We start from the raw sequence: 24,168 nt of genomic DNA, 5'->3' as shown, positions 1-24,168 counted from the left end.
ATGGATGCTCAACATTCAAATGCGTTTTTCTCAAAACGCATGGTTTGTACATGATGCTTTTTGAAATGTTGGCATCGAGTTATGTATTTAGGATCATACAAATCTTTGTTTGTTGTGAACTTGTGGTCAGAGACATCAGAAACATACATTTTGATCCATTTTGAGGATTGTCAGGTTAAAATTTACAAAATTATAACGAAAATTTTGTGTTTCTAAACATACGTCGGAACTTACAGAAAATACTACATTCGCCCCTCATGATTGGGTGAAAACACAAGGGCGGAAACTCACTTTGGTTTGTTTTGATTGATGTTGTTGATTCGCCCTTTTGTTTTTTGCTTGTAAAACTACGTATTTTCGGAATTTTGTGATGATGGAGGGTGTTTTAGAATCAGTTTTGTTCGCTTTATATGATTCTGACAAAAACTCAGTTTGTTTACATCTGAGGGTTTCGCCCTATTGAAAAGTTGTTACAGAATTTATTCAAAAAGGTATTTTAAATGTGAACGATCAGAACATCAAAATCATGGCGAAAGAATCCCTCCAATTCACCGACCTGGACGAGGACTCGCTGGTGCACATTTTCTCCTTCCTCAACCTGGAAGATCTGGACCGTCTGGCCCGCGTTTGCCACCGGTTCTACATCGTCATCACGGTGCATCTGTATTCCCGGCTGAGCGCCCGCCTGCTTCTAACCGGCCACCAGCCGAAAGCCGCCCACTGTCCCAGCCGGAACGTGATCGAGTTTGACTTCCGGCGCCGTATAAGTTTGTTCGAGAACTGGCGCTATGGACGGTACGCGGAGAACCAGTTCTTCCAGCATAGGATGTTGTACTTTTCGCAGATTATGCTGGAGAAGCGCTGGCTTTACATGAGCCATCGCGGCCAGTTGAGGGTTCACAAGAGGACTGCGGAGAGGGGGTTGTTGAGGGTGAAGCCGAGTTGGACGGTGGGGGCGGAGAGACAATCGGATATCAATTGGATGGTGAAGAAGGGCGAGGTGATCTTTGCTGGAAGGGCCGATGGGAGTGGGTTTGTGTACGACTGCCGGAAGCGACGGTACAGCAAGCAGGTGCTGGCGGATGATATCGTGACGGCGGTTGACTTTGAGGGGGAGTTGTTTGTGAGCACGGGTAAGTCGAGTTCGACGTGCTTTTGGACGGGGTTGGTGGAAGATGGGCAGTATGCGCTGGAGAGGAGGCTTGAAGTGGCGGACGCGTACCAAACGATAATGCTTAGTCCGGACGGAGGGAGCAGGTTGGCGGCGGGGAAGTACCACGATCGTGCCAAGAGCGCCTTGCGGTTGATAGATGTGGAAAGGTTTGTGTTTTTAACACTGTTTGAAATGATGATGCCAACAAGGACTTTTTCTTTCAGAGGTTTCTCAACCGTCCTGAACTCACCGTCCCGTGCCGTTTATCACCTGCTGTGGAAGGATTCGTGCACGATTCTGACGGGAAACTTTGACACAACGATGCGATTGGTCGACACGCGAACTGCCCAAGACGAAGCGATCTGGAGTGACCCCTACGACGCGTCCGTTTACTGTCTGGATTATGACGGAGCTTACGGAGTGCTCTGCGGCATGAAGCAGCACTTCCGGGTGAACCTGTACGATCTACGAGCACCCCGCCGCTGCGTCCAGATGTACTTTTCGCCCCGGAAATCGACCAACTATTCGCCGGTGTACAGCCTGGCCGCGGATTCGAGTCAACTGTTCATCGTGACCGATCACGATCTGCGAGTGCTCAATTTTGACGCCGACCATGCCGAAAGCAAAGACTTTACGCACGATCTGGATCGGTGGTTTTATTGAAGAAATAAATTTGGATAAAAGCGAAGACCTTCTATGGATTCGTCGCGGCACAGTTTGCCGAGGTTCTCGGCCGTCAGCAGCCGCTCGTTGGCTAGCAGTAGAGAAATTCCCACGGCGCGCGCCAACTCGTCGGCGCTGATCGAGGTGAGTTTTTCCACCAGTTCGACCGTCTCTTGCGATACAAGCTCGTCGTCGTGGTTGTCCAGCTGAAGTACCATCGTTCCGCTGGGAAACTGTCGTAACTTGATTGGTCCAAGCAGGAGTTTGCACGCTTCGAGAAGGTCCTCCGGTGAAAGGAGCTCCAAACCACGTGCTCGGTTCACGCGACAATAGGCGTCCGCCAGGGACATCATGCCACCAGATTCCTAAAAAAAAACAATTCAAAGTTTAAATTAAATCATTCATCAACCAGTCCCGAACCCTCACCGTAATCGGATCCAACAGCATCTCGCACAACTGCTGCGACAGCTTCATAAAATACTCCGAATTGCTCCTTGTCCCGTCCCTCGTCACCGGATCGTCAATTCCCAAACTCATCAGGTACGACTTGAACCGCACCGTTTCGTCCTCGGAAATGTCCCCCTGCCGTTCCCGAATCTTCGTGCTGACCACCTTCGAAATCGCCACCATATCCTTCGCCATCTCCATCAGCTTCCCCAGATCCTTAAACGCCAAACTTATATTCTCGTCCGTTTGCTTCTGCTTCTGGGCCATGTTCCGCTCGATTCCCATAATCCCCGTCCTCAGCACCCGTTTCGCCGGTTCCGACTTCTCCCCCTCCCCCTCGCCCTCCTCACTAACAGCCCAAATTTTCGCGGCCACCGTCTCATGCAACGCCTGCACAAACCCCGCATCCACCCCGTTCTTCCCGCTCAGCTTCACAAACTGCGCCACACTGTGGTCCATCGGGCCGGGGGCCTTGTCCGGCAGCGGCCCGGCCAGCCGCAGGATGATTCGCTTTTTGCGACCAAACAGCATCGAGCTGGCTTCCTCCTCGCCAAACGATTGCACGTACCGGAGGCGCAACGAGAGGGCGTTTCCGCCGCGGGCGATCTCGCCGTTGCGGCCCCACAGCAGCCGGTGGCTCGTCAGGACGACCTCGCCGTCGTCGTAGCTGGTCTGGGATTGGAAGAAAACATGTATTTGAATTTAATTAAATTTTGCAAAAAAGAAAACAGAAGAAAGAAAAAAGTTGAAATAGGTGTAGTTTTGTCAAGCTCTGGTTTGATAATTTTGAATAAATTCACCACTCAAATTTGGCTTATTTAAAGTTACAAACCTCACGCCATCGCCAAATTTTTTTTAAACTTTTTTTTAAATTTTTTGGATTTTTTAAAACATAAAAATTTAAAATTAAAAAAAATGGGTGTTGTTGAATTTTTTTTTATAATTCAGTTTTTTTTAAATACCTTGACACGACTCAACACTAGGAAAGGTTTCAGGAGAAAACAATACACAGTAAAATAACAACTAATTTTTGAATTCAAACTAAAAATAAAACAGTTTTTGCCTTAATGAAAGTTGATAGGCACACTTTAAATGGTTAGGCGCTTATACTTACATCAAACCCTACGTAATGTACCACCCCCGGCCGAGTTAAAATGCGTAACCGGAAAAGAAGGTGTGCATGCCTGGCACGAACACTCAAAGCGTGTTCTAGCGTGTTGCTCGTAATGACTCAGAGCAAGGGTGAGATGTAGGTGTAAGGGCAGTGCGTGTTCGTCGGGAACCTGGTGCATAAGATCGGTCAAGGCCCGTTCTTACACTGAAAATTGCGAATTGCGATTTCAGTTTTTTTTAAATATCTCGATTTAAATTTTCAGAATTTTTTTTTTTTAATTTTCATTTTTTTCCGAAATATCAAGAATTTTTTGTTATTTTTTTATTTTTGATTTATTTTAAGTTTTTTTTTTCATTATTTGAAGATTTTATAATTTTTAAAAATTATATTTTTTTAATTCTTGTATGGAGCGGCCGTGGCTGACTGGTCACGGTGTTCGCTTTGTAAGCGAATGGTCCTGGGTTCGATTCCCATCTGCTCCCAACGAGAAAGTATAGGAAATATAAATCTTGAAACTCTGAACATGAACGAAAAATCAAAGTCGCCCGAGTCGGGGTTCGATCCCCCGTCCTTTGGATATTGGTAAGCAAAAATGCTAACCACTAGGCCATCACGGCTTGGTGAGCGACGTCTGGAATTAGGAATACTGTTACTATCAAACTATATACGCGCTGGGTCCTTGTCCATTTGACAAGGGTTCGGAAGTTCTAAATAACGTTTGAATCCAATTGGTCCAAACGTTCTTCAGGGCGGGGCTTGTCGATAAAGCTGAAGTACCTCGCGCTCGGCTAGCCAGCGTAGAAATGGGTCACCGAAGCTCGGCAGAGCTAACACCTTCCAAATGCCTATGCGAGTTATTTGCATGTATAGAATGTAGATCTAAATATACCGTAAAACAGGGTGACTTTGATAGCCGGGGTGACTTTGATAGGTTTGCGATTTTTCTGCAAAATGAAGAGTACAATTTAAATACGTACGGAATGGTTCAGAATCATACTGACCGTGGTAGAGAAGTGTTCAAAGTACCTCAAGAAGAACTTTGCATAAAATTTTGAAATGTTTAAAAAGTTAGTTAACTATAATAAAGAAAATGTTGATGAAAGTCATTATTTAAAACTTCTCAAAGTGTCATGATTTTCTCAATGAACATGATTTTGAATCGGAAAACGGAATGCATTTTCGGGTTCTTTGGACAATTTTCCACTAGGAGAATGTTAAATAAGTTTGTAAATAATAAAAATTATGTGTCCTTGAAACACAATTAAAAAAAATCTCCAAATTTATAGGCAATTTCAGTTGAACAAATTTCATGTAAAATGTGAAAACTTGTGATTCGTGCTTTGTATTCAGTTTAAAATGCAATATAAATCGATAATTTTATAAACAAAACTAGTTTTAACAAATTTCAGGCAAAATTCCTACTTTTCAACAATTTTATGTAAAATTTATTAGTATTTTGATAAAAAGCTTATAAACTTAGTTAACTAAATATAAACATTGATTTTTTTTTTCTTAAAAACTATATCAGCTACTTTAGTGATGGTACATTTAACGTACAAATAAAGTTTGAACATCTTAAATATGATTTTAACAAGAAACACTATGACTATCAAAGTCACCCCGGAATTTAAACTAAGAATTTTTAACGTAACTATTTTTCTAAACACTATTGAAAAAACTATTTTTTCAAAAATAGTGCATGGACTTTGTGTGGTCTACCCCAGTACATGTTTTAAAAATAATAATCTTGAGAAAAACCTTACCTGTTGGAAAATATTTCAAAAACAAATTGAAATCCTATCAAAGTCACCCCGGTTTACGGTACATAGAAACAACTCAATTTGTAAGAAGCGACCGCGTGGTCCCGTTTGGTTGGTTGCACACACACACACATTATATTTTTTTAATTCTTGTGATTTTGTCAAGCATTAATTTGGTGATTTTAAATCAATCCATCACTTAATTTTGGAGTCACTAAACTATTTGAAATCTATGAAATTTTATATTTTTTGATATTCTTATCTAGTACACTCAAACCCCGATGGTTTGACACCAACTGTTATCAAACGAACGGGGTCACGTTTTAGTTTGACACACCTTTTACACGGAGTTCACACACACTACCAAACGTTTGTTTTGATAGTGTGCGTGAGCGCCGTGTAAAAAGTGACAGTTCGACGGTAACATTTCAAAAGGCATCATGTACATTTTGACACTTTCTGGGTTATTGTATATTCTGAAAGTACTTCTAATAAGCTACCTCTCCACCAAAAATGAGCAAAAGTTACTTCAGTAAAGTCTGTTTAATCATGATTTTAAATAAAGTAACATAAACAAAATCTCTGCCATCAGCAGTTCCTGTTTATATAGCCCTGTCAACCTGTCAAACAAAAGGCTACATAAACCTCGTGACGAAAAAAAAAGCAACATGAAAAAAGCGCCATGTACATTCGGCGAAGAAAAACGAATCATAACAAAGCGCCCCCCTCAGTGACAGCAGGGTGATATCGACGTTGGTGATTTCAAAAGAAGTTATGTTTGTTTTTCTCAAATAAAATTACGGAAATAATGTTTTATAGAATATGGATGATCAAGTATCAACAAAAGCAACGTTTTTCATCGTTTGTTATCATTAGAACATCTTATTTTGCTTTCATATAAAAATGGTAATTGAAAATGGATGCTCAACATTCAAATGCGTTTTTCTCAAAACGCATGGTTTGTACATGATGCTTTTTGAAATGTTGGCATCGAGTTCGTCACTTTTTAGTTTGACTTTGACCAACCAACGGGGTACAAACTAAAAAAAGTGTCAAACGAAAAAGTGACCAACCACCGGGGGTTGAGTGTATTCTAATTTATTTTAAATTAAAAAAATCGGAATTTTAAGAGTTTCTAAAATTTTTCAAAATATGTTTTTTTTTATTGGAACTATTTAAAGATTTTTAAAATTGCGTATTTTTTAAAATAATTAAAAAGTTCAAATATTGATTTTCTTCATTAAAATTTTGATTTTTTTTTCATGTAAAAAATCAGTTTTTTAATTTTTAAAATTTGTGGGTTTTTAGAATTATTAGCATTTTACAATTTTGAAATTTTTAAAACTTTTGAAATTTTAGAAATTTTTACAATTCTTAAAAATTATGAATTTATGAAATGTTTTAATTTTTTGAAATTGTAAAGTTGTAATTTTGTCAAGCTTAGATTTGATAATTTTTATAGAATCAATCGCTTGAATGGAGAGCACTTTATTCTATAAAAACTTATTTATTTCACTTTATTCTATAAAAACTCTGAAAATTTTATTGTTTTTATGTGTTTTGGATATTCAGATTTATTTATTTTTTTTAATTAAAAAATTTAAAATTCCTGAATTTCAAAAAATATAAAATTTTACATACTTAACAAATTTTGTGTATTTTTCTTGAATTTTTTAATTATTTCAAGCCTTTTAAAATTTCGTAATTTTTAAAGTGTTAAATTTTGTTTAAATGTTCAAAAAAAAAGTTTAGGGATTTCTAAAAAAAAATTAAATCTTACAATTTTTAAATTATTCAAAATTTGAAAATCAGAAATAAAATAAGTTACTTTTTTATAAATATTTTGGGCTTTTGAATTATTTAAAGTTTTTAACAATTTCAAAATATAAAAGATTTGGAATTCCCAAAAAAAAATCTATTTTTTGAAAAGTTTCAAGTATTTTGGATTGATCCATCACTTAAATTTGGAGTCGCTAAACTGTTTAAAATCTTTGATATTTTTAAAATCTTATATTTTTTTAAAGTTTTTAACACATTCGTAATTTTTTAAATTCTCGAAATATCACAATATTCGGATTCACTTTTTGAATTATTAAAAGCTTTTTAAATTTGGCGATTTTAAAATGTTTGAAACTTTTGAAATGGCTGAAATATTTATATTGTTGTAATCTTGGAATTTAAGTAATCAAATGAAATAATTGAAATTTCCAATAGTTTTGTAATCTTTGAATTCTTTTTTTTTATAAAAAAATACACTATTATTTAAATTATTAAATTTTAGATTTTTTTCAATTTTTGAATTAGCGTTAGCGTTTCTGAAATTTCGAAATTTTTAAAATTTTGAAATGCTTGAATTATTTAAAATTACTTAAACGAAAGCTTTAAATTTTTTTTATTACATTATTTTTATTAATTTTTTTTAACTTGAGTTTCGGTTATCCGCATTAACCGAAGGATTGTATATATGACTTCAGATAATCGAATCATGAACCAAAAAAAACCAAAACCAAAAAAAAGAAATAAACAATAATTTTTACAAGTATTTTGATGTTGTTTGGCAGATTTGCCGAACTCCACTATTTAAACAAATTTATTTTGCAAAAGTTTTGAGGTTTTGAGATTAATCTAGTTCAACTTTAACAAAATTATAACACTCACCTTTTCGTCACCATCGTACAGCTTTACGTTGCGGTCCTTGGCCACAAACGACTCATTTTCCGCCAACCGAGCCTGGCAGTACTCAAATCTGTTCATTGTCGAACAGAATCGTCGAGAAACTCAAAAGTTTTTCACTAAAAATTGAAATTTTCTGGCGCAGAACACGCAAAATTTCCTGACTCCAAAACGAAAACAATCCATAAATGCAAAACAGTCATCGATTGTCATCATCGAACCAGCTGATTCACCCTTCGGGAATGATTCGCGTTTCGCGCGATGACTGTCCAAAATGTCAAACTTTGACGTTTTGTGTGTTGTTTTCTGCCGTCCAAATTCAATCGTCGCTTTTTCGCAGTTTCGTGATTCAGTTTGCCGTGAAAAGTGATAATTTTGAGTGATTTTAGAGTTTTTCGTGAATGGAAAATTAAGTCAACAAAGTTTAAGCAAGTTCCCGATCGTGTTGGCCGTCTCGTAAAATGTCCAAATCGAAAAATAAGCAGCAGGTTAGCAAGAATGTGAGTAGCAACTTTCACCTCCTTCCCCGGTCGGAACCACCTGACCACCTTCTTCTGTTGGCTTCTTCTTTTTCGGATTATTTGCGTAAAAGCGCGTGTTTCGCTGATAATTTTTGTTTTGCCTCCCTCCCGGCAGGAGCAACGCAACGAGTACCGCAACTTCCGGGTAGTTTTCTTCTATTGCATCCTGATTATCCTGCTGCCGGTGTCCACGTTCTTCGCCACCAAGTACGTCCTGTTCGACGGGTATTTCCAGCTCTCGTCGGTTAGCAGTAACATCTACGCGGCTGTTGCAGCGGTCATTGCACTTCACATCGCCCTGGGATTGTACATCTACCGGGCGTACTTTGACAGTGGACCATCGGATCAGGCCACGAAATTGGCCCAGAAACAGGATTAAGCGAAGCGCTTGCACTCCGCCCATTTTTAAGTTCATTTTTAAACATTTAAGTTAAGCATTCCAACACCATCTACAACCATGGACAAAACGGATCTCGTCAAGGGTCAAACGGTCCTGCTCGAGCTGGACGGCGAGTGTGTCATCGGCAAGGTGCTGCACCTTGGCAGCGATCGGTCCTTTGTCCGACTGCAGAACGTGCGCGACTTCCAGAGCAATCAACCGATTCTCGGCAACCAAGATTACTACAACTCCGAAATCCGAACCATCAAAATCATCGAGCAAGGCGAACCCCCGGCGACGAACGACGACCAGCAACAACCGCAAAACGGCGGCTCCGCATCATCTTCCGCCGTGTCGTCCTCAGAAGCCGTGGCCAAGATAAACCTCGAAGACATTCAAACCATCTTCGACCGCATCGACAGCCACACGTTCATCCACCAGACGGACATGAAGTACCACGACGCGATCAAGTATTTAAAAACGCAAAAACTGCTTGCCCTGGCCGTGGAAGGTGCCGAAGGCGGACGCTGCGCAGAGAACCCATCCCTCCTCTCAATCGCCACACCCGACCGGATCTTCATCTTTGACATCATGTGGATGAGCGTCACGAAAGATTTGAAAGCGATTCTGGCGAATCCGCGGGTTCGCCGCGTCATCCACAATGGGCGACTGGCGGAGGATGTGCTCAAACATAGGTTTGGGGCGCCCCTCGGCAGGTGCTTCGATACGCTGGTCGCACACATTGCGACCACGAAAAACTACGACTATCAGAGCGAGATATCCGTCGAGAAGTGCTTGGCCAAGTACCTCAATCTGCCGGGGAACTTTTTCGATCCAAACGTGAGTATTTGGCGCAGTAGTTGTTTTGAAAAAGTAATTTAGATTTCTAATGAGACTATTTCGATGGCGCAACATGTTATTTACAGTTACTGTCGTTCTACGCATAATTGTCCCATGTTCAGAACAGTGCAACTCTATGTTTATTTTTTTTGAAAAGGTCTTATAAACATATAAAAAACAATAGCTTTTAGGACCTTTTCAGAACTGCTTCTTATAATTAATGATTCCGTAAAAGATAATATTTGGTGGGGCAATTGTGCGTAGTAGTGCAACGATGGGACAAACAGACTGGGTGTTGTTTTTAATGATTGTCCGAACAAAGAACTAGATTAAACAAAAATAAAGTTATTTGTTGATAAATCACAATTAATCGAGTGTCCCGACTCAAAATCGTCATCCTTGACTAAATTAGAAAAGAATTTGGATTGAATATAAAGTCTTCTAATAACCTAGTATAAAAGTTTATAGAACTTTGGAAAGTATTTATAAAACTTATCTAAACTTTATTTTATAAACCAACCATTTAGCTAAATGTCAATATAGGTCAATATAGGTCAATGTAATATTATTACAATTGCAAAATAAACATTTTTGAGAGGATATGACAAAGTTAGTACATATGAGGACTATTTAGAAAAAATAACCGCTTTTTTATTTTATTTCAAATGTTTTCATGTTTCAGACAAAACTTTTAACGGCGATTTATGATATTTGGAAAAAAAAAGTTAATTTGTATCCAGGGAGCTGCCGTGGCTGACTGGTTACGGTATTTGCTTTGTAAGCGAATGGTTCTGGGTTCGATTCCCATCTGCTCCCAACATAGAAATTTCGAAATTGATGATGAATATGAACGAAAAATCAAAGTCGCTCGAGCCGAGATTGGTAACGAACTAACGTGCCACCCCATACATATTTTTGGGGAAATTCTGACCGCAAATTCTCCAGCGAACACCAACTCCATCTACCTTCAGGTTCGCTGAACTAATTCTCTCTCCCACACGTGTTTTCGATATTGCGACTATGCTTCAATTTGTAATCTGCGTCGTTTCAAAAAAGTATGCGCTCAGAACGATTTTGGAGCGCGCTGTGTCAGCGTGTGTCAGTTTATATTGACTTCAACAATACCTACATTGCATGTAGGTAAGCATTGGAGCAAACCGAGAGAAGAGAGCTAGTGAAGAGAGGGAAGAGAGAAAAATCGGTCGACAGATTAGGTCTATTCCCGTACTTGCAGAATTGCAAAATTTCTGCAGAATTCTGCAGCCAGCATAAGTGCAGGCCAAGGATTGATACCTAAGAGCATGCAATGGCACTGATCTTGTTGCGTGCTCTTCGGTTGACGTCCACGTAAGGAACATCCTGGAAGGAGCGTAACTAACTACATCCGTAGTTCTGTTAGATCATCCGAATTATCTTGATCAGAACAGTATAGCTCTGGTTCCTTGCGAGTGTCCTATTTTCTTACCTCCACGTTGGCTTGGTTTTCATGATGACCTAGCTGGTGGCCTGTGGAAACGGATCGTAAACCTTCGACCACCGCGGGTCAGAGTCGAGACGGCTAAAAGAAAGGGGCGCGACAATGTGGGAAAGGGAAGTAATTTGTGATTGTAGACGGTATTGTTTTGATTCGCAGTATGTTGAGTCAACTGCTGTGGATGTACCTGAAACATCGCACAACGGGGTTTCTCTTCTCTTCATTCTCAGCTACCACCTATCTCCTATTTTTATTTTGCTCTTCTGATTCCCAATTCTTCACTGATTCTTCTATTTAATATCCAACATTTGATTTTAATTTTACTAACTTTTGATTCTCTTATCTCTCAAAGCTTTTCCACTCTTTTCTATCAATTGATACTGCTGTAACAAACTTTGTTTTGTTTTTTTTTCCTTAAAAATATACTTTTCCTTAATGTACTAGTAATATCAAGTCTATTTATCATTTGCCTAATCTTTTTTGATTTTATTGCGAATTTATTTATTTGAATAATTCTTTATCTGTCCTATAAATTATCATTACTATAATCTAAGCTTGTTTTGTATCTCTATTTATTAACTATTGTCTAATTTTACATCTAATACATCTAGCTTCTCATTTTTATTCTTTAAAATACGCTCATCATTCTCTTACTATTGATACTTGATTTTTATAAAATAAATTCTCTTTTACTGTCTACTGTTTTCAATCTTCACTCTTTTTTCAAACAAGTGAGACTTGAGCCGTTACTCAATTTATGCAATGGTTAAAGGATTAACACAAATATTACTATTGTATTTTTGGTAAACTTTTATAACATGCTTAGGACCAAAAATTGTAACAAAACACCGCGACAAAAGAAATAGCAACATATAAACACGACTCAACACTAGGAAAGCTTTCAGTAGAAAACAAAACACAGTAAATAACAATTAGTTTTTGAATTCAAACTAAAAATAAAACAGTTTTTGCTTTAATGAAATTTTTTAGGCACACTTTAAATGGTTAGGCGCTTATACTTACATCAAACCCTACTTAATGTACCACCCCCGGCCGAGTTAAAATGCGTAACCGGAAAAGAAGGTGTATATGCCTGGCACGAACACTCAAAGCGTGTTCTAGCGTGCTGCTCGTACTGACTTGCGATTGTCCACGCTCCATACAAAAAAGATTTTTTTTGTATGGACAATTGTCCACGAAGGGGGGGCGGGGGTACGAGATTCCCAAAAAAGTGTCCACTTGGTTTATGGATGGTCCCTAAAACTTTGGATATATATATGAGTTCAGAACACCAAACATTCAAAAGCTACAGTAAAAATAATAATAAAGAAAATTAAAGAAATTATAATTCAAAAAGAAGTAAAATTCAAAAACATAAATCAAACATTTTAAAACTCAAATATAAATAAAATAGAAACAGTCAAAATATCCAATCTATAAATCCCCTAAATTTTAGTTTCTAACTTAAAATATGACTCCAAGAAATGTGTATTTTTGATGATTCAGGATGGCGAAGAAATTAAAAGTTCTTGAATTTAAGAGGCAGTATTTGTAGATTCTACTCGGTTTGTTCTAGAGGTCGTCTCGAGTTGCTCCGATTTGGATGAAACTTTCAGCGTTTGTTTGTCTATACATGAGATGAACTCATGCCAAATATGAGCCCTCTACGACAAAGGGAAGTGGGGTATAACGGGCATTGAAGTTTGAGGTCCAAAACACATGAAAATTCTTAAAATTGCTCGCATTTCCGTAAAACTTCATCAATTCCAACTCTCTTAGATGCATTCGAAAGGTCTTTTGAAGCCCTTCAAAATGTGCTATAGACATCCAGGATTGGTTTGACTTTTTCTCATAGCTTTTGCAAATTACTGTTAAAAATTGATTTTTTTAAAACCTTAATAACTTTTGGCAACAGCCTCCAACACCCATACTCCCATAGGTCAAAAGTTAGGGAATTTCATGGACTATAAGCCTACGGTATTAACACCTCAATCTAATGTAAAATTTTCTGAGGATTCCGAATATGTCAAAATTGAGACCAAAAAGTGCCGCTATGGAGGCCTACAGGGCAAAAACTAACGTTGTAAAATGTTTGTTCTAGAAAAATCGAAAAACTATGAGAAAAACTGCGATTGGCCAAAAAGTTATTATCGTAGGCTTATAGTCCATGAAATTCCCTAACTTTTGACCTATGGGAGTATGGGTGTTGGAGGCTGTTGCCAAAAGTTATTAAGGTTTTAAAAAAATCAATTTTAAACATTAATTTGCAAAAGCTATGAGAAAAAGTCAAACCAATCCTGGATGTCTATAGCACATTTTGAAGGGCTTCAAAAGACCTTTCGAATGCATCTAAGAGAGTTGGAATTGATGAAGTTTTACGGAAATGCAAGCAATTTTAAGAATTTTAATGTGTTTTGGACCTCAAACTTCAATGCCCGTTTTACCCCACTTCCCTTTGTCGTAGAGGGCTCATATTTGGCATGAGTTCATCTCATGCATAGACAAACAAACAAGTTTCATCCAAATCGGAGCACCTCGATACGACCTGTTTCACATCGGTGAAAAACTCGCTCTTAAGAATTTAAGAATTTAAGAATTTAATAATTTCAGAGTATCAGAATTTCGTCAAAATTACATCAATTTTTTTGGTTTATATAAGAATACGAATTGGTAGCACCGTTAAAGGTACAATTCATTTTTTGCCAATTAAATTTAACTATTATTTTAAAACACATATTTAGTATATTCCCAGCTATATTCAAAAACAATTGAAGACCAAAGATGATTCCTAAACAAATATTTATTTGAAATTATTAAACTCAAAATAAAAAGTGTCGTTTAAAAGTTTTTAAAAACAATTTGTTATAATACAGTAGTTGTTCGGTAACTGGGCGTTGTTTAACTGGGCTGCTTTTTAACTGGGCGCTCGATAACTGGGCCGTAGCCCAGTTAAAAAGCAGACAAACGTCAAAAAACCAAAACAAACCGAAATGCCCGAGGGGTTAATGGATGCAAAAATCATGATCAATAAATAAAAAAACATTTTTTAAATTTATATTCAATTTCAAGTCACAATTTCAGAAATATAAAAAGTAAGCTTTGCAAATGAATTTGATTAACATTATTTTTATATTTCACCAGGAAAATATTATGCATTGGTTGTCCCCTCGTTATTTTTCGTTCAGCCCAGTTAGCGAGCAGCATTCGGTGACTGGGCTACGTTCTCAGCACAGTTACCGAACAATCACTGTAGTACAATTTTTTTGGTTGGGGTACTAGCCCACTATGGGGTATTTCCATATAAGCGAGCGGCCAAAAATATTTTTTTGCTTTTTTGTGACTTTTTTGTGTTGTTTGTACTTAGTATAATGAAAACAAATGAAATTTGATATTTTTCCAAAAAAAAGTTTAATTTTTTCATATATTTGAGGCCACATGCATTAAAGTGGTGAATTTTAATATTCTTGCTCTGTCTATTTGATGCACGGAATGGCGGTTTATGCTATGTTAAAGTTTCTGATTTACGTTCAATCTCCCTCCCCTTTTTCTTGAGTTAAAATCCACCTCTCTTTGAAGACACCCCCTCCCCCCCCCCCTCCCCCTCCAATTAAAATTTGATTTTTGCGGTGTTTTAAAATTTTAGACAGTGATCCCCGTGCACCGCGTTCAACCGCGTTCTCTGTTTTCTGTACTCGATCAAACAACAGCACTGCGTGTGCACGCGTACAAGCAAACCTAAACTCTGCCGTGTACAGTCTGTACGCGCACACGAACCTCGAGTTTAAAACCGAACCTTGCACCCTGGGTACAAACCTCGTGCAAGCCGACGACGCAGAAAAGAGACAAAAATAGTTCCCTCACGCTCCCTCTGCTGTAAAGCGGTGTTTCATTCTCCGCTGCAGTCACACTACAGTGTTTTCCACAGAGAGAGTGAGAAGCAGTCATTTTTTCGTCTCTTTACACGCTCTTCGCTCGCACGGCGTTGTACCCGAGGTGTGCACCCCGTGTTTACACCGCGTGTAAACTTGAGTGCGCCGTGCGGGAAGAACTCGAACATGGCAGCCTGGTGTGTTTGAGGTTCATCTGCACTGAAAACTTGTACGGCGTGTACGGCGTGCGCGCGTTTCGGGAAGACTGATTTTAGACGGTTTATTTTATGGAACATTGTATGGATTCTCGTCCACGTTTTTGGTTGATCCACTTGCAAAATTCACGTTTTCCACGATAAATTCTTCTAAATCAAAATCACTATGTAACCTATTGTCGTTAGATTACTTAAAATATGAACTTCTTCTATGGGCTTTTGTATACCTCGTTTTGAAGCTACAGAACAACGTGCGTAGTTTTTCCTCTGTGGTTTTTCCCTGAGTTGATCATGTGATGGTTTTGCAATGTTGTAATTCTTACAAATATACTCGAAAGCAGTTCTCACGTTTTCAGAATAGTGCTTCGTTATATCGTACAGGGACACTACGGTATTATTATCCATACACCCAACTGGCAGTCGCATGATTGTGATGCATGGCGGCATGAAAGTATATCAGAATCTGCATGAAATCTGTCCTCATGCATTTTTTGCGATATAGGAGTATGACATTTTTGCCCGTTACCGACAATTATCGACATTACTGACGGCTTTTGCCTTCCTCACCTCACTGAGGCAAGGCTATAAAATCACTCAAAAATTGAACTTTTTAAATAAGCCTCCCAGATATACCTTTACGTATACATATCGACTCAGAATCAAATTCTGAGCAAATGTCTGTGCGTGTGGATGGACGTAGAATTTTTTTCTCACTCACTTTTCTCGGAACTGGCTCGACCGATTTTGTCCGGATCTATGTTTTTGGATTTGTCTTCAGGTTCTTTAAGTCTTTTTTAAATTTCATCCGGCTTGGTGCAGTACTTTAAAAGATATGTTCGAAAAACTGTTTTGGTTGATACTAAAAAGGGTCATTATTTACATAATTTGAAAGCTCCGGCGGATAGCTGTCGGAACTTTACGCTCAGTGCACGCACACAAACACTGCAGTGCTTTCAAATGGTTCATTAAATTTATCATACCTAGATGGCAGCACTCAGATGTATAGTGTCTTTACTAAGTAAGCGTTAGCCAAAGCTTTCGTAGTGTGTGGTTGCAAGGCTTTTAGGAGGAAGGCAGCAACCACCTTCCGGTGGATTAAGTAACGTTTTTGGTTGTATTTCACAAAAAACACTTAGTAGAACGAGGATTGAACCACCAACTTCTTGGTTATTGATCCGACACGCTACCACCGCGCCATGGACGCTTGATGAAAAGTGAGTGAAAGAGCACCAACATATGCTTCTCTTTGGAGTGTTGCTCGGAGACGGGCCAGCTTTATATGTGTTGGTGAGAACTGCAGATCGCTGAAATTTTTACACGCGGGCAAAAATGATCTACGGGCTTGCTGCAAAAAATGTTATAAAATATGACATTTTCTGCAGCAAATCCAATGTTGCAGATTTTGAGATATATTTTTCCTTTGGGTGTACTTTCAAAAGAACACAACAACGAACTGATACGAATATTCGACGAATCGTTTCTGTAAAATACTTAGAATAGGAATTTCTAATTTTATTAAACGTACCTAAGTACCAACAAAGTCATGAATATCAAATCAATTTCAAAACATACACAGCAGGGGTACGGTATTTCTGCATCCGCAGGTAAATAATGTGATTTTAACCAAGCGTATACGCGAAATCATTAATTTCCTTGCATGAATCAAAATGTTCAAAATGGCATAACTCAAAAAGTGCACATAAGTGCACTTTGAAATTTGGAGACAAGTTAGGACATGGTTCAAATTTTAAGCTGCAAAATTTTCAGATCGCACAAATGCACACAAAAAAAGTACTCCATTAACAAAGTTGAAAAAAACTAAATTTTGAATAAAAATCCATCTTTTTCGATTTTTATTATTTTTTAAGCCTGTAAAAGTGTGTTTTGTAAAATATTATTGAAAAGTTGAATCAATTACCTTTCTGAATATATATAATGATGCAGGAAAAAATACATAAACAGCTACACAGTACAACTATGAAAAATAATCATTTTTTTGTCAAAAAACATGTTTTTTCTTACCATTTTTGCCTTTGAAGGTCTGCAATTCAGTGAATTTTGAACCTACAACTTTCAAACTCCGGATTTTTCTTAGTTAGAATGTTTATTTTCGAAAAAAAATACCAAAAAAATAATTAGAGTATGTCGGTTTTTCGATTTATGGCCGCCTGAAACCCCATAGTGTAGCCGTGCCTAATAAGAAGGACGTGTAGATGAACATTCTCAAGCATTTTTGAAATTGGTTTATCGTAAGTAGATCGAATACCAATGCAAAAAGAGCTTTGTTTACCATTGACTCTTACGCCTTTTTGAAAACTCACCCGAGAACTTATGTTAAATTAATTAAATTTTTCAACACCGGCTCCGTGGCTTAATGTTTACGGCTTCTGCCTCACAAGCAGATGGTTCAGGGATCAAATCCCGGTCGGTTCCTTTGAAATTTGGAATCATGAATTTGAAATTTGAATATGAACAAAAACGAAAATGAATCAGGTTGGATTCGAACTCACGCCTTTGGATTGGTGGTCTGGGACGCTAAGCAGTCGGCCATCAGAAGGTTTACACTCTAGCAGTGAAATGATCCGTAGTGTTGAAACATGTTATCTTCTCATATTAAATACGCGCTGATCCCTGATTTGCCTGAGGGGATTGGAAGTCTAAAAATAGATCGAGTTTCCTTCAGATGCTTGCTTCTATGTTCAGGCGGGGCCGAACAATGCCCAGCGACCTCGGAATTGGACCGCAAGGAGCTCTGTCATTCTGAAATGGGTCGTTGGAAGCAGCGCGAGGGCTATCACCACCTAATACCCGGGACTGAGATAAGTTGTATCAGCATTCGGCATATACAAAAGTCTGATACAAACTATACTTTCCCATAATATCGCTACCGGTTAGCGGGTATTGGATTGGATCACACACACACACACAAACACAAAGTCACGTTAATAAAATAAACCACAACTATAGCACCACAACACTATCGACAAATTTTAGCATTGACAAATTGATTGAATTTCGATCGAAAAATCCCGAGCGCGAGTCGAGAAATTACGATCGAGTGCTATAATCACCACAGTTATTCTTACGTATTTTTTTTAACGCCCCAACACGATCTCGCGATTGGTACAACAATAATCATTGCACGCACTTTTTGCAGATCACCTTCGCGGACCGCCCGCTGACCGAGCCGCAGCGCAAGGCGGCGGCCAAGAACGTGGCCTTCCTGCTCACCCTGCAGGACTACTTCGTGCACGAGGTGATGCTGGAGCCGTTCTACGCGAGCTGCAACCGGTACGGGACGAGCCTTTCGTCGAACGCGGACGCCATCCACACCGTCATCAAGCTGAACAAGGGCCGAAACGACGACCTGCACGACATCGAGCGGTTCGAGCTGAACGTTGGCGGGGAGGAGCTGGGTGAATAGTTTGTTAAGCGTAAGTGATTTTGCTTTTCTTTTGTAGTTGGAAGATTAAATTGTAGTCATGATTTGAGATGTGGGTTGATTTACTTCAAGATGACACGGTCCTTTGTTTTAGCGCGAAGCAAGGGTTGTTCGGACGCAACAAAGAAGTCAAGAGCTTAAGGTTACTGAAACATTTTCCATAGTTTTGTTTTTATTCTGCCTCTATTCACTCTCTACAATTGATTCTTCATTTTTTTCATCTTTGCGGTCCAATTGAAGTAGCCGTTTCCTAGGTCTCTTTTTGTTTTGTAGTGTGTGGTAGGATTGCATCGGCTGCAGTTTTTGAAAATTAAACCGGCGCTCTCGGATTTGTTAGGTACAAAAACATAAACGCGAAAAAATGGTGAAAGAAAACATTCCCGTTTAAAATTTCACTCGCTAATGTTGCTCATCTCGACACCGCCTCTTGATTACTGCCGATCCATGCTTTGCTCCACGTATTTTTAAAAGTCTCGCTTATCAACAATCTGCCTGCCGCCTTTTTTCGATTTCCCCCGATTACATTTAGCAAGAGTATAGGATACAATTAAAGGATAGTATGTGTGTTTGTGTATTTAATATAAAGTTGGTGTGTGTTGGTTTTGCAACAAATTAGGACAACGCAATCTATCCGGCCATTTCATCGTCTTCGGTCTTCTTTTCGGCGGATTTGCCGTTTTCCTCTTGGGCGGCCGTCGTGGATTCCGCTGGTTTGTCTGCCGTGGGAGTGGTCGCCTTCTTGTCGGCGCCGGCATCGCTCTTGTGGGCATTCTCGAGGGCTTTCACAAACTGTTCCAGGTCGCCACTGTTGGCCGCGGCGACGGCTTCGGCGTTCAGCTGGAACTGCGACACCACCGGTCCAAGCTGGCCGGACTGCAGCGCGTTGGAGAACATGGACAGGGCTTGCTGGAACTGGGGCGAGGACAGGGTTTCCTTCAGCTGCTGCTTCTTGTTGTCGTCGCCTTCGACCTCGGGAAGATGTTCAACGAGCGCGTCCACCATTTCCTGGTTGGCAATCACCGAAGACAGCGAATCCGAGGTAACGGCCGAGGCCAGGTCAACGTTGCGTCGCTGACCGCCGGAGCCAGCTGCCGCTGCGGGGCTCATACCGGCCAGGTAGTTCTGCAGGTCGGCCAATCGGACGCGGTTTCCACCCTCACCGCCGCCGGTGCCAGCTCCAATGGGCGTGGCCGTGACTGCAGCGCCAGCGTTACTGCTCTTGGACGATTCGGAAGCATTCTTGCGGGGGGCACGCGGCGTCGACGGCGATCCGGCGGTGGCGGTCGTGGGCGTTGTGACGGCCGTGCCGCTGCCCGCGTTACTCGACGACAATGTGCTCCGGCTGGACGGAGTGGTGGCGCTGGTGCGGCTGCTCGAGTTGCCGGAAGACGAGCGGCTGCTGCAAGGGGGGAAAACAATCAACACAATTTTCAACAAATCCGTAAAACAAATCCTCCACCCAACTCACCTCATCGACCCCAGCAGACTGCTCAGTCCACCCATCTGACCCACGCCGCCAAACAGCTGCATCAGCTGCTGCTGGGACATGTTCTGCATGATGTACTGCAAGTCGCCGTTGTCGCTTCCACTGCCACCCCGGCCCGAACCCCCACCCAAACTGTTCGACGAGGGCGGATTGTTGATGACCTCGTTAATCCGGCGGCACCACTCCTCATCCTTGTCCGTCTTGGGCTCCTGCATCCAAAAGAACAACCGCCGGCTCGAGCTCTTAAACTTGAGCAAATACACCCGGCCCGTCTTGACGTTGTCGATCTTCTTGAACTCGCAATCGTCCGGAAACACGATCAAATCGTCCTCCACGTTCCCGGTCGTACGATCCTTCCAGCAAAAGTGAATCAACCCATCTTCCGCCTGGTACACGTACACCAGCCCCTTCCGGTTGTCCGGGTGGACCATCTTGTTCACCAGATTCATCCGCCCAGCCCGGAACTCCACCAGGTGGCGATTCCCGCCGGAACTGCCCCCGAGGGCACTGCTGCTGCCGAAAATTGGTCCACTCATCGTACGAATTGCTCTGAAAAACAGCAGAAAAAAACTCAATTTTCCCCTTACAAATTGGCAACACGGAGAAGAGAGCTCCCTCCGCAAAAAAGCAAACGTCATCCTGTCGATTCGACGGAGACTGCTCCACTTTTCCCCCCACAGACAAAATCAATGCCATCGATCTTCAGTGGCCAGCAGAAAGTGGTCCAGGCTCAAACCTGGGACCTTTGCCCTCCTGCCCCAAAAAAAATCTTGTTTCCTTCCAAAACAAGCGCTCCGAAATACCTTGACCAAGATTACTCACCTTGCTTTTGCAGGATTCCGCTGCTTCTCAAAAACTGTGTCCTGCACAAAAACGGCTCAAAGCGGAAGTGGTTCCGTGCGCGGGAGACAATCTGTTTCCAATTTGCGGGATTTTTAGATTTGCTGAAATCGAAATCGCGCAACGATCCACTGTGGCGTTTGGGGCTGGCTGGCTGGTTTCAAGAATGACAATCAAAATTGATGGTTCGGGACTTGGTTTGAAGTTTGCTGCGGCGGCGATGGTTGTTTTTGGAAATGCTTCAGGTTTTTTGTTGATTCGCAGTTGGCAACGCGACCAAGGTCGAAAACATGGAGGTGGGACACGGGTACAGTCAAATTTCGCAGGTTGGACAACGATTGTGCGCACTCAATTCCCGGTGGTTGGTCACTTTTTCAAAGTGACAAAGTGAAACTAAAAAGTGACGAACTGTCACTTTTTACACGGCGCTCACGCACACTATCAAGACAAACGTTTGGTAGTGAGGGTGTGAACTCCGTGTAAAAGGGGTGTCAAACTAAAAAGTGACCCCGTTCGTTTGACAACAGTTGGTGTCGAACCATCGGGGTTTGAGTGTATTTACTTCCTTTTTCATAATTGGGTACTAAAGCCCTATGTAAATTTTTATGTACAACGGTAAAAAACACGATTAAATACCATTTCTGATCACTTTTTTTCATTTTAATGCAAATTTTTTATTTGACGGGACAACATTTTTTCTATGGATCAACTCTGGTCCCCTTGGAACGAGCTGTCAAGTAGGAGCTTTTCTGTCAAGAAGGACCGCGAGGTTAATTCAAGCAAAACAATGTAAAAGGTCCAAAGTCAAAAATGTAAACAAACCGGGTTTTGCTTTGCAAACAATGCTACGAGTCTTAAACTATGGCTACATGTCGAAGAAAGTATTAAAATATGATTTGCCATTGCTTCTAAGGGTCAATGTGGAAACTGGATTGTTTTGCTCTGGAATCGTGTTTGGCCCAGGGACAAAAACAATGTCTTTCAAAACAAACACTGAAACAAAGTATGGCCACCGACACCGACGTAACACTCCTTGAAAAAAATAATTTGAATTCTGACCCTGAATGAAAATAAATCTTTCGCGCAACACTGCTTCGCTCGGGTGACATTTTGACATGTTGATTTGTTTTGATGCTGTGTTGAAGCTGATGCAGATTTTTTATTGATTCCGTTCGCAATGGGAAGAACCTGTTTCTTTCCCGGTTGCAGAAGTCGTGACGGAAACTTCATCTCGTTTCACGCGTATCCTGTGGACTAGCCGACGTGAGTAGAAATTATTGCTTCAAAATCGATAGAATGCGATGAAAAATTTCTTTTTTTTAGGTTAGGTATCTGGAAAGCTTTTTGCGGAAGAGAAAATGCTACCCACAGGAACTTGCTATGTAGCGTGCATTTCGACACTGCTTGTTTTCGTGATCCTTCCCAACCATCGAAAGGGTAAGACTTTTTCCAACTTTTTTTAGCTTCATAATTCTGACTCAAACAAATAACTAAGATTTGAAATTAATGATTCACACTTTCTTTACAGAGAGATTGACACCGCGATGTTGGACTGATCGGACGAAACATTTTGAAGATCTGCAGAAATTTGATCAAGTGAATTCCTGTATTGCTCAATAAAATACTCAGCAAAAAACAATGAATTGCAATCAATAATCGAAATATATTCAAATACTAATCACTAGAAATATACCTATTTGGGAAAATGAAAATATTACTTTCTCAAAATCTTCTACTTTATCCCGCAAATGCGATTGACAGTTGAAAACGTAATTTGCGTTATATTTTTATTCGATTTAAAATTTTTTTTTTTTTTTTTTTTTTTTTTTTTTTTTTTTTTTTTTTTTTTTTTTTTTTTTGCGGATCGAGGTGGGATAGCCAGGATCAAGTCAGTCCAAGTCCGGTTGTGTAAAGGAACGGTAATGGTCGTGTCAATCACATGCGGATCGCTCGCACTCCATGGGAGCGGGGATTGAGGACATGATTGGGTAGGTTAAAATGAGATTGTGTTTGTGAGAGTATGTAATCGTGTAATGATGTAAATAAGCTAAATCAAAACTTCGTGCTCAATCGCCGCCCCCAATGTTCATTAAAAACCCCGTTCGCACGAGCTTCCCAAAATCAGCGCTATAGGTTTAAACTGTCGAGACTGTTAAACCCCACAGAACTGACTCCAAGGAACCCTAGCGAACGGAGTACACTATCCACGCACAAATGGACCTTTACTAACCGATTATTAAACCATCCCAACAAACGCAAAGTTATCAAAATGAATTTATATGTTGAGGTTTACAATCAATCAACGAAAGTAATTAATTATCAGAAGCAAAGAAAACAACAGAAAACAATGTTTAAAAGCTTAACAGGCCCTCGTCTTGTCACGTCCGTCATAAGTCTTGTTTGCTGAAAGTTTAAATGGTTAGTGTTGTAGTTAATCGTATTCAACATGACCATAATAGGCAGGCCTGTAATACGATTACTTTACTGATTTGTTACTTAGCTTTTGAGAGGACGACCCCGCAACCGCCGTCAGATGTCCTAGATCACCTTCGCCAGTTGATGTCGGAATTGGTCAGTAACGAATTTGACCTGGTCATCCTTTGACCAGCTCCGCTGATGAGGCTGGGTACCTGCAAATATTAAACAAAGGTGGCGGCAGTATCTTTTTTCTCCTAATTTCTAAGGAACGAACTCATTAGGGACAATAAACCCTACAAATCTTCTCTAAATAATAATAAAAATAAAACTGAAGCTCATGGTTAAAATAAGTGTGCCTAAACCTAAATGCACTTCTAAATTTCTAAATGGTCTAGCTTAATTCCGCTTAACACCTAACATTTCTAAATTGTCTGTTGAACAAGCAAAAGGCTTATGTAACAACAGAAAGTATTCTTTTTAAAACCTGTTATAGAAAGTAATGTGGAGATAACAAACAGATAAATATTGTAATGTTGAAAATAATTATCCTAAATACTCTAATCATTGATTTCAAAATTGTATGGCAAGCAGGGAAAAGAAAATCTTAAATTGTGGTTCAAAGTAAATAGGCCCGGAATAAATTAAATTATTAGTTAATTAAATAAAAAAAAATGTAACTTATCGGAGATCTATACTAAAGAAACCTATGATGTATTCCAAATTTAAAGGAAATAAAAAAAAATACTAGAGAGCAAAAGATGAAAACTAACTGCCGACCTGTCGCGTCTGTCAGTAGTCCTGTCGTACATTACAAATAGAAACAGACACTTCGACCAAATCAACTATAATTTAAATCCAATTATTCATCTACGGA

The 24,168-nt window shown here is 39.8% G+C and overlaps 5 protein-coding genes and 1 long non-coding RNA gene across 8 annotated transcripts; 4 read left to right on the top strand and 2 right to left on the bottom strand.

The window, feature by feature from the left end:
• The first annotated feature begins 100 nt into the window (after positions 1-100).
• On the top strand, positions 101-1,839 carry LOC120415106 (F-box/WD repeat-containing protein 4). Its single transcript, XM_039576524.2, has 2 exons — positions 101-1,320; positions 1,378-1,839. The coding sequence occupies exons 1-2, from the start codon at positions 527-529 to the stop codon at positions 1,814-1,816; spliced, it is 1,233 nt and encodes a 410-aa protein (XP_039432458.1). The 5' UTR covers positions 101-526; the 3' UTR covers positions 1,817-1,839.
• On the bottom strand, positions 1,790-7,989 carry LOC120415107 (vacuolar protein-sorting-associated protein 36). Its single transcript, XM_039576525.2, has 3 exons — positions 7,796-7,989; positions 2,243-2,935; positions 1,790-2,181 (listed from the first exon to the last, which is right to left on the bottom strand). Exons 1-3 carry the CDS (start codon positions 7,889-7,891, stop codon positions 1,810-1,812), a joined length of 1,161 nt encoding a protein of 386 aa, XP_039432459.1. The 5' UTR covers positions 7,892-7,989; the 3' UTR covers positions 1,790-1,809.
• A 136-nt stretch (positions 7,990-8,125) lies between these two features.
• On the top strand, positions 8,126-8,710 carry LOC120415109 (vacuolar ATPase assembly integral membrane protein VMA21 homolog). 2 transcript variants are annotated; one of them, XM_052707868.1, is made up of 2 exons: positions 8,126-8,298; positions 8,447-8,710. In XM_052707868.1, exons 1-2 carry the CDS (start codon positions 8,272-8,274, stop codon positions 8,708-8,710), a joined length of 291 nt encoding a protein of 96 aa, XP_052563828.1. In that variant the 5' UTR covers positions 8,126-8,271. The 2 variants fall into 2 exon arrangements, with proteins under 2 accessions (XP_052563828.1, XP_039432462.1); XM_039576528.2 differs by having other exon boundaries at positions 8,126-8,310.
• Positions 8,711-8,788: 78 nt separating this feature from the next.
• On the top strand, positions 8,789-18,599 carry LOC120415108 (piRNA biogenesis protein EXD1). The gene is made up of 2 exons (XM_039576527.2): positions 8,789-9,550; positions 18,266-18,599. Exons 1-2 carry the CDS (start codon positions 8,789-8,791, stop codon positions 18,530-18,532), a joined length of 1,029 nt encoding a protein of 342 aa, XP_039432461.1. The 3' UTR covers positions 18,533-18,599.
• Positions 18,600-18,687: 88 nt separating this feature from the next.
• Positions 18,688-21,097, bottom strand: LOC120415104 (proteasomal ubiquitin receptor ADRM1 homolog). 2 transcript variants are annotated; one of them, XM_039576523.2, is made up of 3 exons: positions 20,859-21,097; positions 20,019-20,585; positions 18,688-19,946 (listed from the first exon to the last, which is right to left on the bottom strand). In XM_039576523.2, exons 2-3 carry the CDS (start codon positions 20,570-20,572, stop codon positions 19,178-19,180), a joined length of 1,323 nt encoding a protein of 440 aa, XP_039432457.1. In that variant the 5' UTR covers positions 20,573-20,585; positions 20,859-21,097; the 3' UTR covers positions 18,688-19,177. The 2 variants fall into 2 exon arrangements, with proteins under 2 accessions (XP_039432457.1, XP_039432456.1); XM_039576522.2 differs by having other exon boundaries at positions 18,688-19,949; positions 20,859-21,094.
• Positions 21,098-21,978: 881 nt separating this feature from the next.
• Positions 21,979-22,636, top strand: LOC120415157 (uncharacterized). Its single transcript, XR_005605173.2, has 3 exons — positions 21,979-22,139; positions 22,200-22,313; positions 22,405-22,636. It is a non-coding gene; the product is annotated as an uncharacterized LOC120415157 (long non-coding RNA).
• Positions 22,637-24,168: the final 1,532 nt, after the last annotated feature.

The sequence above is a fragment of the Culex pipiens genome, chromosome 2 (assembly GCF_016801865.2).
Source record: "Culex pipiens pallens isolate TS chromosome 2, TS_CPP_V2, whole genome shotgun sequence".
Classification (NCBI taxonomy): domain Eukaryota; kingdom Metazoa; phylum Arthropoda; class Insecta; order Diptera; family Culicidae; genus Culex; species Culex pipiens.
The sequence above is the reverse complement of the archived record's forward strand: the minus strand, read 5'-3'. Positions and strand labels throughout refer to the sequence as shown.

Bases quoted from the DNA above. Each gene is read 5' to 3' on its own strand.
- LOC120415106 (XM_039576524.2), top strand. From the start codon at position 527: ATGGCGAAAGAATCCCTCCAATTCACCGACCTGGACGAGGACTCGCTG. The intron at 1,321-1,377 runs GTTTGTGTTTTT...TTTTTCTTTCAG, and splicing joins CGGTTGATAGATGTGGAAAG to AGGTTTCTCAACCGTCCTGA.
- LOC120415107 (XM_039576525.2), bottom strand. From the start codon at position 7,891: ATGAACAGATTTGAGTACTGCCAGGCTCGGTTGGCGGAAAATGAGTCG. The intron at 2,936-7,795 runs GTGAGTGTTATA...TTCCAATCCCAG, and splicing joins TGTACGATGGTGACGAAAAG to ACCAGCTACGACGACGGCGA. The intron at 2,182-2,242 runs GTGAGGGTTCGG...GTTTTTTTTTAG, and splicing joins TGCTGTTGGATCCGATTACG to GAATCTGGTGGCATGATGTC.
- LOC120415109 (XM_039576528.2), top strand. From the start codon at position 8,272: ATGTCCAAATCGAAAAATAAGCAGCAGGTTAGCAAGAAT. The intron at 8,311-8,446 runs GTGAGTAGCAAC...CCCTCCCGGCAG, and splicing joins AGCAGCAGGTTAGCAAGAAT to GAGCAACGCAACGAGTACCG.
- LOC120415108 (XM_039576527.2), top strand. From the start codon at position 8,789: ATGGACAAAACGGATCTCGTCAAGGGTCAAACGGTCCTGCTCGAGCTG. The intron at 9,551-18,265 runs GTGAGTATTTGG...CACTTTTTGCAG, and splicing joins GGAACTTTTTCGATCCAAAC to ATCACCTTCGCGGACCGCCC.
- LOC120415104 (XM_039576522.2), bottom strand. From the start codon at position 20,572: ATGAGTGGACCAATTTTCGGCAGCAGCAGTGCCCTCGGGGGCAGTTCC. The intron at 19,950-20,018 runs GTGAGTTGGGTG...CCCCCCTTGCAG, and splicing joins AGTCTGCTGGGGTCGATGAG to CAGCCGCTCGTCTTCCGGCA.